An 11,853-nucleotide genomic window follows, 5' to 3' on the forward strand; every position below is an offset into this window, starting at 1 on the left:
TGGGTCCGGTTTGTTGGTTTGATGTAGCTACATATAGAATTCAATTTTTAGTTTACTTCTCTTTTTATCACAATTAACGTTTCTTACTTTCAAAATCAATATCCATGAGATTTCTTTGAACAGATACATCTATTGAAATAAAACATTATATAAAATAACCAAAATGAAAATGAAAATGAAAAACAAAACATACTTCTTTCACTTCTTTCCATGTCTTCATATCTTGCTCTTTTATTGTGACGCTGGAGGGTTCGTGTAGAAACAAAGCTGTAGCCTTGTTGATTATCGCTGCATTTTGTGCAATAGCACTTCTTATTATAAAGTTCAGAAGTAGAGGACATGGTGTTTATTTTGTTATAAATGTTAAGATAAAAGGGAAACAAGTGTTACATTTACTTTATTTGTTCAAACTTTATAATAATAATAATATAATGATAAAATAACTTGGATGGTTATTATATCCGAGCCAATAGAAAATTACAACATGACTTTATAAACATGTACACCAAAAAACATGCTGAGATGAAAAATTGCTCTAAATATCCACATGTAACCATGAACCTTCACACAAGGGTATTCAGGGTCATTTCTCCAGTGCTAATTACTACTAATCTTTGGTATATTGAAGTTGCATCTAGAGTTACAACTGGAATGAAATTGTCATAGTCAGTGGCTGAGTGATCATTCATAACACTTACCAACACGAGAAACTGCCTGCAGTTTTCATCATGAGGTGAGATGTTATGTGAGAAATAAAAAACAACAGACCCAATAAACCAGTGAGTTTTGCTAAGATTTAAATAGAGTAATTAGAAACTTCATTTTATAAGACATTTCTTTATGAAAAACTTACTTTTGGTATATGGCATAAAATTTTATATAATGATTGCCTCAACGGAATTCTGATCTCTTTCTTCTGTACATCTCCAAACTATATATATGGCTACCAATTAAGGCATGCGCTGCTATCTGGATTGTGTTCATGGTATATTGTGGATCGGTTTGCTGTGAATTAGATTGAGTATAAAAGGTTTGTAATTCCTTGGTAAATGTAGGTATGTTGATGAATTCTTGTATATAGGGTATAGTTTCAAACGGACTTCAGAGTTGATGATCATACTTGTAGGGAGAGAGAGATGAAAGTTCCAGGAAGTCGTCCAGAGATGTCCTTGTGGGTATAATTGGATTCACTAATTCATTGAAATCTACTGAGCAGTTCAGATAGCCACGGATTGCTAGTCGCTCTACCAAGTTGCCCGTGTTTTTTCCACTGAAAACCTTACTTTTGATCAACTTAGAATATCTGCCAATTGTTTGTTCCATGGATCTGGTACTGTATACCCTTAAATTACCCATATTTCTTGTAATAAGACCAGTATAGATAATGTAATGGTTTACAGGAGAGAAGGCTCTGACTGATAGACTTTTTTTTGTAATCTCAGAATCCAGAAACTGATGCCAAATATTGAAATCACTATTAAAAAAGAAAGTAAGCATTATTTTCAAATAATAAAGTTTCAAAACTCATTTCAACTTACTTTTCCATTTCCACTATCATATTCTCATTTAAGTTCCACTGCAAACATATAGAGCAAACTTTTACCAGAGCCAGGAGTGCCTTTCAAGTTGTTTGTCTTGTAAAAAGAGGAACCAGCAGAGTGAGGACAGCATACAAAATGATATCAATGTAATCAATTGCCCTTATGCCTTCTCTCTTGTCAATAATATTATCTCAACTGCCTTGGAAGGATACAGGTATGTTGGATCTAGAATACTGGATTTGTCTACCTGCCAGCTTAACATCACTTTCCTTCAGAGAGAAGGTATATCTCTCTTTCAGGAAATGACTTCTGTCTTCACTCTTTGGCCAGTAAGCTTCCAATGATTCAGTGTTGGAAAGTACAAATAGTTTATACATAAGTTTGCCTATTCCATGGCCAATTAAATGCATCTCATCAAGTCCATAGAAGCAAAATCCACTAAAGGTGGGCAATTGGGCAAAAATGTTTGCCTCTTTAATACCGGTAGCCTATAAAATTTATATTAATATACAATTCTTTTTTTTTGTTATAGTATACTTACTTTTTTATCTCTAACAAAGTCGTCCTTTGTTCTCAAAGTGGCATAACAGTCTTGGTAGTATTTCCCTTTACTATGGGGAGGGCTGACACCTTCTACCTTGCATATTCAGCAACCTTTGTTGGACATGTGACCTGTGTAATGACAAAATTGGGTAACCTATTTTTGCTCAAAATGGTGAGTTGCTTTTCTCCTTAGTTTTTCTTTAACTCACTTGAGGAATGTCACCAGAGGCCATAACCATGTGAACTTTGGCTTTAATCTGCTTGCCATTGAACTTTTTGATGATCAACCCATGTTTTCCTAAGCTACTTATTTCGTCTATAATAGGCAATAAGAAAGAGTCAAGATCTTTGGGCTTTCCAGGTATAATCGCAAGTTGGATGAGATATTCATTGGTATATCTTGACACAAAAAAAAAGATAAGTCTAAGAGAACCCATGTATAAACAATTCTTTTATGTTTTGCACTAATTATTACCTAATTTCAGGGTTATAGTTTAACATCATTATATGTACAATAGTCAATTGCTGTTTCGATTTTTTTTGGTTTACAAAACCATCAAGAAACAGAGCAATTGCTATGTTATCAGGGGAATCAAAGAGCTGCTCCTCTTTTAGAGTCTTGTACTCTTCACCATCAACATAATCAGACATTTCATTTGAAATGTATTGTCTGTTGACCCTGTATTGCAACTTTAATTTTTTCTTGTCATTACCAAGAAGTCTTGCAAGTTGGTTCCCAAGTGACATCATCTTCATGGTATTTACTGGTACCAAAGAAGAATCACCATCGATGTCCTTGTATCTGTGGGCCTTGCAAATGGAGCATTCTTCTTCATTCTTGGTAATATCAAAAAGCGAGCAAACATTCTCGCAAATGTCATACTCATAAGACTTCAGGTCAGTCTTGCCTTTGATGAGTGTGCTGACAGGCCTGGCATGCAAGATTTTTGGGTTGTATTGTAATATTTGAACATTTTAGTAAACTTTCTAGAATATCTAAAGGAAATTCGAATTGAATATACCTTCTTTGAGCTTGTCATTATCACAAATGATTATGTTCATAAGATCTACAAGTAGACTATGCAGATCTGTAGAAACCCAAAAATCGGTTACAAGGTCATTCAAGCAAATTGTGGTGATCCAGACACTCAGATGTTGGATTTATCACATATAAGAACATATTCATATTGGGATAGCGTAGTAGCTATCATCTTGTCAGTATAAAATTTATATAAATGATTAAGTAATCAGCCCAATAATTATTACAGTTAGTACTGTAGATAATATCTTAAAGATTGTTAAGATAATTATATCATACTGCCGGGTAAACTGTGTCAGATCGATATGGAGCTAATTTAGTAAGAAGTCCTAAAGCTCTAGTATAAAAGAGAAAAGAATAGCTAAGAGCTAAAGAAGTACGATTTATGATTTGATGTCATAATTGTAACACCGACACTAGTTAAGCAGTAAATACACTCTAATAACCAAATATAGTAAAGGAAGAAAGCCTTAAGAAACTAAGACGTAATGACAAGAGCAGATTGTGTTTTTTTATAAAAAGGGACACTTTTTATTTATGAATAAAGACAACTTATATACAGTCTCAGAGTATTTCTATACGTCTCTATTCTCAAATATTTTATTTTTCTATTGTTTTGTACCTGAAATACCACACAGATGCTGAATAGCTCGGATGTCGTGAAGATATTGTTGGTAAAGATGTTGTTGTTGTAGACATGTCCTTGGTCACCAGCTTCAAAGTTGCAAGATGCTTTAAAGGTTTTTGACTGGAAAGGATCAAATGGAACTGTAACAGATAATTAGGGTTATAAATATTTATGTTTGGAAAGTATGTACTAAATTATTTCAAATACATACCATCTTCTAGATTTGTTTATGCTGAAGCAGATTACACAGCTGGTTTTTGTAAGTTCTCTTTAGCAACAGGAGCATTGACTGTTTTGTGAATACACTTGTGATTGCGAAGTTGCTTGCTAGTAGGGTAAGTCAAGCTACAGAAATTGCATTTGAAAGAAGACAAGTCAGTAGAACTTCTGGTTCTTTTGTTTGAATAAGACATTGGTAAGGTTGAAAAAAGGGTAGTATATGAAAGTTAAAATAAAAAAAGAGGTATTTTAATCTTGAATGAGATTGTGAGCTCCCCTTTTTATATTTTTTTGAGTTCATAAGCACGGTTTGTTGATGTTGTAAATGAGTATTGATTACTGCTTACTTTGAAAGTAAGACTGAAGGATAATAAAATAGCCTCAGATATTTCACTTCGCCGGATATGCCTTTAAGATATTATTCTATGCGCAGATCATCATACCCATAATTGATTATTAGTTATCCTGTATTAATTATTATTATTACAATAGCATAGAATATATAAGTACACATACATTATATCTATGGTATAGTTATATTTCATTTACATATCTCATTTATTATATGAATACTTAATTGAGAGACTACAACTACAATTGATAAACATTATGAAACATCACCCAAGTATCTGGTCGGGATACTAAAATATTACCAATAGCATAAATGGTCTTCTTTACCAGAATTTTTGGATTGATATGACTTGAGAAGTATCAGAACAATTGATCTCTCTAGATTTTCCTGGAAGAATAATACTTCTGCAAGATGACTTATTGTAATAAAGTTTATTTAGGTATGTTCTAAAACATAAATCAGAAAACATATAAACTCTGTTATGCTCTACTTTTATTTTGGAATAAGCAATCTATATAAGTTTTTATTGATTATTTTGTTTATATTTTATTTGTTAATTTCTTGTTTTTGCTTCTTGTTTTGAAAGGAATATTCAATTTTCTATAGAAAGCAAAAAGAAACCGATCTTATAGCTTTAATCATAAAGTCTGTATCAATTGGATGTTGAGGTTTAACGTATTTTATATGTTTATCCATCCCAACATATATTAGCTATCTTTATTTTCATTATTTTTTATTTCTTCCTTTCTCTTTTATAATCTTTAAACCATCTACTTAACATGAATAGCTAATTGGACATTAATATGTTAAACACAATTAGAATTGTTATTCGTGAGGAATTGACTGATATCCGTACTTCAGTTGCTAGAATTGATGAAAACATTGCTAATCAACAACAGTTTATAAGACAGACTTTTAACGCAGACGGAACTAGTAACGTTCATAGAGGTAAGAATAATGGGTTTAGCAACTGTTTTGAATATTCATAAATTTTATTTAAAGATGTTGTCAAACAATCTGCAATCGAAAGACGAATGACATACCTAGTAAGTCATCCTGATGACAGGGGCGTAAGATATATATCTGCAACAATGAATGAGGCACGTATGGGGTTCATACCTCAAGGAACAAACAAGACCCCAAGTGCCACTGCAAGAATCAATGCAAAGATTAACTACCTTTGAAAAAAACAAAAAGGGACAGATGTAAATATATCAGCACTAAAGCAAAAGCTTATTTGCTTGCAGTTTTATATGTATACCAGGCAGTGTTGGTATATAATAAAAGATGATGGTGTTGAGGAAGTAAACTGGGGAAAATTGAATTCTCAGAAAAAGTTATACTACTCTTTGCGACTTGAGGAGTTAATTTTCAATAACTATAACTTCCTACTTTACGAATGTCAAGATCAATGGGCTGCTTCTCTTCTTTTACAGGAAGTAATGAAGGCTGAACGCCAAACAGAAAAAAGAAGAAAGGTTTGTATATAATTTGCAAAGGTCAAGTATCTTTATAAATTTGATTTTAAATATCATAGGAGAGAGCGGCTGGGCCAGTTCAGGACAATAGGTACAAACAGACTCATTTCAATATATAATGTAATGAAATTACTAATTTCTCTGCTTCAAATAGTGCCAATGACAGTATCTCTGAAGAGGAGTCAATTGTGGTCATGACACTACCAAGGAGACCAACACGCAGCAGACGTACTTAGAAAAGTAAAAAAAAAGCACGGGCCACAAGCCACATGATTATATTTGTGCACAGCAATAAAAAATTTTACTCTGTTTCTTCTTTTTTTTTGGTCCCCATCATCAGTAGCATTAGTTAATTCTGAACACTGTATTTATTTTTCTTATGTTTTCCATCACCCACATTCCAGCCAAGCAAAAGCACACCAATAAAAGTTGAAATCTTTTAGAAATATTTTGAATTGTTTACTTTTGTAATAACTCATTTGATCTGGATCTAAAAAAAACAGAAATAAATTTAAACTAATGGAAGCAGACTCTAGATACGACTTTGCAATTAACAATAAGAAAGAAAGAGTTCAAGATGCATCATAACTGAAAAAGGTATTCTATATATACATTTAAATAGGACTTGGTCATTTATCTTTTTTTTTGAATAATCAAAAATAGTTATGAGCAATCTCTATTCTGATACAGCAATAACCAGCCTTTAATCTGATGTGTAAACCCAGATAAATATTTTTGTACAAAGGAAAAGAGCTGTTTTAAATGTACTAATAATTATATAGTTTTTCAATAGTATTTTTTTGAATTTTATGTACTTTATTTACAATATTGATCGAAAGGTAATTAACAGAATTGAACTTTTTTACATTATATGTATGCTAATATTATTATTATTTTGTTTAGTTTTGAGAATCCTCAAGTTTCTTTCCTGTGAACTATTAACTTTTTGGGGTGGTTTACTGTTTTTGATTGACTGAAGGTAAATATATTGAAAAGGGTTTCTTTTTAAAGCTACAAATGCTAACTATTGTTATTATTACTCAATAGAAAAAACACTGATTTATAAGAAGCATGCTTTTATATTATGTTTGTTGAAGTTATGTAAGTTATTAGTGCTATTATATTTCTTTATTTTTGCTATTATTCTGTGGTATTGAGTATTAAACAATGTTATTGCATAGTTTAACCCAGCAATATTGCTCCATCCTATCCTGTAGAATAATTGTTCCAAATGCTATCTCGTCTCACCTTATTGTCAAGGATATTGCATATATCCTAGCAACCTCTTTGCTGGACACAAAACAAAATAGAAAAACCAAAGAAAAACACTGTATAAGCCTACCAATAGTTTCCTACAAAAAGTGAAAATAAGCAATGACACCAATGCTGCTATTTTAAATAAAAAAAACCTACTGTCTAAAATTATTTTTTAATGAAAAAAACTACATTACTGTTTCCTTTTTCATAAAAAACCACACCATAATTTCCTTTTTTGTAAAAAAAACTACACCACGGTATGGTAGAGATCAACGTTAAACTAGCAAATGCTATGCTGTTTTTTAGCATAAAACCACATTAATTGGTTACGTTTCCACTAAGTTTTATGGTAGGGGAGCCACTATAATCTGTTGCAAAACCACTAACCAAATTTGGTGTGACAAAACTACATTGATTGGTAACTAACATAGCTCATTTACCACTAATCTACCCTGCTTAAGCATAGTGTGGCTGGCCACCAAATCACTAAAAAATTAGTAGGACTGCCACACAAATTTCGTTCATAGTGGTAGTATATGTTTTTGGCAACATGGCCTATAAAAAAGTCAGCAAAGTTTTAGAAGAAGATGACAATGCTTATTAATGTTTGCTAATCAGGATGGTTATTGTGAAAAGAATGCATCAGAAATAAAAAGAGTGATAGTGTCTATGGCAATAGAATGTATCAGTATTTTCTTTTAGTGGTTTATAAAAAAAGAGACGCCACCTTACCATAGAAACCCTGACATATAATAAACGATGAATAGAAAGATAGAGCAAGTGTCTATAGCAGCCAAATATATAAATATTCCTATTTATTATCTGTGATGAAGCTCTTTTTAAAAAGAATATAACTTACTAAAATATCCAAATATAATAAAACTTGGAAAGAGAAAGAAAAGAGAAAGACAAGCCAGAATGAGACAAAGAAGAAAAAAATAAAAATAAAAATAAAAATATAAATAAAAATAAAAATTACAAAAGAAGTAATAAAGAAATCAAAACAAATGCTTGCCCTCAAGAGAAACTGAAAGAGTGTGATGAAATAAAACCTAAAAGCAATATTTTCATTGTATCTTATACAGAGCTTGTGTAAGAAAGCAATTTAGATTTATTCTTGAAACAATCTCTATTGTTAATAAATATATTTTCTTTCAAAATATTAATTAGCCTCTTTGCTACACTCGCACTTTTACAAATACTCACACTCACACTCACACTTACACCCAAATGTAAACATATAATCACATTTACATATATACAAAAGACCATATTTTACAAGTACTCTTATATATAAAGAACACTATGTTGTATATATATATAATATTAAATCATAATATAGATAGTTCATACTTATTTGTTTTTTTTTATTAATTTATAGAAAATGCCTAAAGTCAATCTTACACTTGCTCCTCATCCATCAAAAGAACATGCAGATCTGATTGCTAGATTAGATGTAATGCAGCAAAGTCTGAAGGATATGGATTTCAAAATTGGCTGCGTTGTCAAAGGCAATGCTGATGCTTTGGAAGTTCTGGATACTCTTATTGGAACTTCTGATAATGCTCTTGAGATTGCTCCCGCCTCTGCTCCTACCTCTGCTCCCACTGCCACTTCTTCTGATATTAACCAAGAAGTTTACAATCGACTTTTTGTGAGTAAAGCACTATCAAGTAATTTATTGATATACTATCTCACACAATATATAGTCTCTTATCTGAAGCCGGTTGAGGGATTCAAAATTCAGATCAAATGATGCAGCTTTGAGTGCAGCAAATGACAGCAAGTCCAGTTGGAATGCTGAAATTCATTTCAATCGTTCCCCTAATAAAGAACTGACACTTGCACTTATGGCTTACCTGAAGTCAAAGTTTGCTGCAGATGGGCTTAGGCCATCCAAAATCCACGGTAGTATTTATACTAACTTTTGTGGAAGACGTTCTGCTGAACAAAAGTTGCCGTCAGCCCTTGATGCAGGAAGATCAAGGTCAAGAAGAGCAAGTCGAGCAACCACTGTATGTTGTGTTGTATTTTGATAGAAATAATAATATTGAGTGATATTAATAAATGTGTGTTATTAGAACTTTGACTGCCATGAGCTGGCCTACAGCATATGCAAGGTTGACATTGATATATTGATGGAAAAGAATTGCGAAGGGCTCATCAACAAGACAGCAATGTCTGAGAGTGAGTCAGAGGATGAGATACCTGAAGTTTCAGACAATCATGTAATCTGTACAGTGCGTCCATCCTGAAGAAGCGATGAGGTAAATACTTTTATAAATAATGTTAAATGCAATCCATTGTCTTTTAGTAAAATAAACATAATATTTTTATTGTAATCTAGTACAATCAGTTTCTGGGGCATGTTGACAAAGCCATGCTCAGATGCTTGAGTCTAAATGTGCGCCAGATAGTAAAAAAGACCTTTGGCAGAGATACAGATTTAGCAGTCCCGAGTCAACTGAAGCGCTCTCTTCCCCAGTGGGCTTTCAGAGATGAACTCTAATAAAAAAATTCTCTCTCATCCTTCGCATTATAATTTCAACAAATACAAACTTATTGCGAAACATGAATGCTACAATTGTCTTTTTCTCTTGGATTCTTTAAAAATGAGAGTTAAATTTTATTAATTTCTATGCATAGTGTTTTTTTGGTAAAGGAATAACTAGTATTTTTTTAACATTTTGATGCATTGTAAGCTCAGCTGTAGCAACTTGAAACAAAATTCTATGCACTGGCAATATGCTTTGATGGCTGTCATGAGAGAACGTAGGATAACAAATATCAACATGTTCAAGTGAACAAGAATGATTGTCAGTTGGCATAAACCATTTGACGAAAGCGAAAACATGTTGATCATAATGCATAAGTCGGAATTGGCGATTGTTGTTGTTGGTAGGTGGTGGGGTAAAGGAATGTGTGAATAGGTACTGAATTTGACCTGTGTATGCAAGTACATGCTGGCCTGTACTTCCATAAAATTTGGCTTGAATGAGGGAACCATGATGTTCTGATTCATTCTAGTCTTTATAAGTCTGGCCAAGAATGTTTACTGATTTAAGCTTATTTATCAGGTTTTCAACAAAGTATGGTGATGATGAAGCTTCTTTGTAATGGACCAATGCTTGATTTTAGTATGCAGTCTTATAATATTCCAAGAGATAAAGATAGTGAATATTACTCATTAGTGTTAATGCTGCTATAAGGAGTGGGAAGGCGGAAGGAGGGAGAGACTCATTGCCTTTGATGACAAGATCTGCATTTTCAGAATAATCAATAAAGGATTGTAGAAGGAAGGTACGTTGACAGATGGTAGGGGCAGTAATTGACATAGAGGTTGGCATAGGTGTTGACATAAGTTTAAAAATGAATTGGCGGAAGGAGACTTGGCTTGGACCTTGAAGAACAGCATTGACATAGTCTTTCTTATGTATGTCTTCAACAAATTTTTGCATATAGGTTTCTTCAAACTCAATTTTTCTGTTTGTTTTCATATTTTTTAACAAACTGTTAAATCTCTCGAACCCCAAGAGCCAATAATCTTACACTGGTCCAAAATCACAAATGACATCGTGAAGATGGAGGTGCAGGTGCATGTTACAGGTAAGGATTTTGGTTGGATACGTGGTTTCGCATTTCTGACAGAATCTTTCAAGGAATGTGTGGGGGTTGCTTAGTTCAAGGAAAGTGATGGTTGGTTTTATCAAGAGGTGACATGCATCAATGTAGTCGATCCAGTTGTTGGACATATTATTTGGAAGAACGCCCTTCAACAAAACAGGAGAGTAAATGAGCACCCACGACTTCCACCCGTCTGCTTTCATGTACAAAAACCCTTTGCTGATTTTCTTTGTCAAAGCAGTGTACTCGCCAGAAATTACCATTGTCTCTGTTGCCTTCTGCATTGTTACTAGATCGTCTTTGGAAATCTTCTTCTTCTCAATCCACCAATTCAGCATCCTCTTTGAAGTTCCCAGGAAAAGATTATGCATGGGATCAATGATCGTTCTACGTACTAGATCAAAGTATCCAAGACAATACAACTGCAACCATTGAACACCATTTTCGACCTCTAGCTGATGCCTTTCTGAGGGGGTACTAGCACTTTCCCACTCCTCAGCATGCAACCTGCTTTCTACACCATTACGAAGATTCCATTGAGAAAAGACAAATCCACTGAAATCGATGTTGATTTCATATGACAGACGAGGGAACTGGTGGTTGGACTTGTAGCAGGTGCACATACTGTTGTGAGAAGTGAACCCGCTTGTTTTCTGAGCAGCTGGAATATCGCAGGCCACCATCAGCAGTGCTACACAAACATTGACTCCACTGGGACATTCAAAGGTTGAGATCTTCATTCCCACGTACAATGTCTCCAACTCATCTACCAAAGGTTTGAGATAGTTATTTATCTCTTCAGACTTTGGTTCCTTAGGACCTGGCATAAGTCCAACCAGAATGACGTTCTCTGGCTTAAACCATTTGTCCCAGGGAAGATTGTTGATAGCAATATAAATTGCACCAGACGAGTGAGATATATTATCGAATGGCTGGAACCAGTCGATGTTGATAGTTAACATTAATGAACGTGAATCTTGGGTAAATTGCATGCCATCTTTGTCTTTTAACTCCTTCCACATAGCTCTGTCATAGATATCGCATATGGTATTCATCATCTTCAACTTGTGGTTCCAATGTCTGATTTTTTTTGAACTCTGGCCAAAGGAAAAACATCTTTAATGTCTGTTTGATAGACTGGTACACATATGACTGCTTAGCTATCAAAGCAC

The 11,853-nt window shown here is 33.5% G+C and overlaps 4 protein-coding genes across 4 annotated transcripts; 2 read left to right on the forward strand and 2 right to left on the reverse strand.

The window, feature by feature from the left end:
- Positions 1–3,396: 3,396 nt before the first annotated feature.
- PHYBLDRAFT_73103 (C2H2-type zinc finger transcription factor) lies at positions 3,397–4,164 on the reverse strand (the record flags this gene model as incomplete). Its single annotated transcript, XM_018442786.1, has 3 exons — positions 3,397–3,460; positions 3,746–3,940; positions 3,998–4,164. The coding sequence occupies 3 exons, from the start codon at positions 4,162–4,164 to the stop codon at positions 3,397–3,399; spliced, it is 426 nt and encodes a 141-aa protein (XP_018290741.1).
- A 961-nt stretch (positions 4,165–5,125) lies between these two features.
- PHYBLDRAFT_146017 (hypothetical protein) lies at positions 5,126–6,036 on the forward strand (the record flags this gene model as incomplete). Its single annotated transcript, XM_018431581.1, has 5 exons — positions 5,126–5,270; positions 5,325–5,465; positions 5,610–5,800; positions 5,860–5,891; positions 5,955–6,036. The coding sequence occupies 5 exons, from the start codon at positions 5,126–5,128 to the stop codon at positions 6,034–6,036; spliced, it is 591 nt and encodes a 196-aa protein (XP_018290742.1).
- Positions 6,037–7,660: 1,624 nt separating this feature from the next.
- On the forward strand, positions 7,661–9,566 carry PHYBLDRAFT_168966 (hypothetical protein; the record flags this gene model as incomplete). Its single annotated transcript, XM_018435979.1, has 6 exons — positions 7,661–7,739; positions 8,228–8,289; positions 8,439–8,730; positions 8,819–9,072; positions 9,139–9,285; positions 9,405–9,566. 6 exons carry the CDS (start codon positions 7,661–7,663, stop codon positions 9,564–9,566), a joined length of 996 nt encoding a protein of 331 aa, XP_018290743.1.
- Positions 9,567–11,031: 1,465 nt separating this feature from the next.
- On the reverse strand, positions 11,032–11,538 carry PHYBLDRAFT_102004 (hypothetical protein; the record flags this gene model as incomplete). Its single annotated transcript, XM_018427652.1, has 1 exon — positions 11,032–11,538. A coding segment is annotated over one exon (507 nt), but the record flags the coding sequence as incomplete, so codon positions are not given.
- Positions 11,539–11,853: the final 315 nt, after the last annotated feature.

The sequence above is a fragment of the Phycomyces blakesleeanus genome, assembly GCF_001638985.1.
Source record: "Phycomyces blakesleeanus NRRL 1555(-) unplaced genomic scaffold PHYBLscaffold_12, whole genome shotgun sequence".
NCBI classification, from domain to species: domain Eukaryota; kingdom Fungi; phylum Mucoromycota; class Mucoromycetes; order Mucorales; family Phycomycetaceae; genus Phycomyces; species Phycomyces blakesleeanus.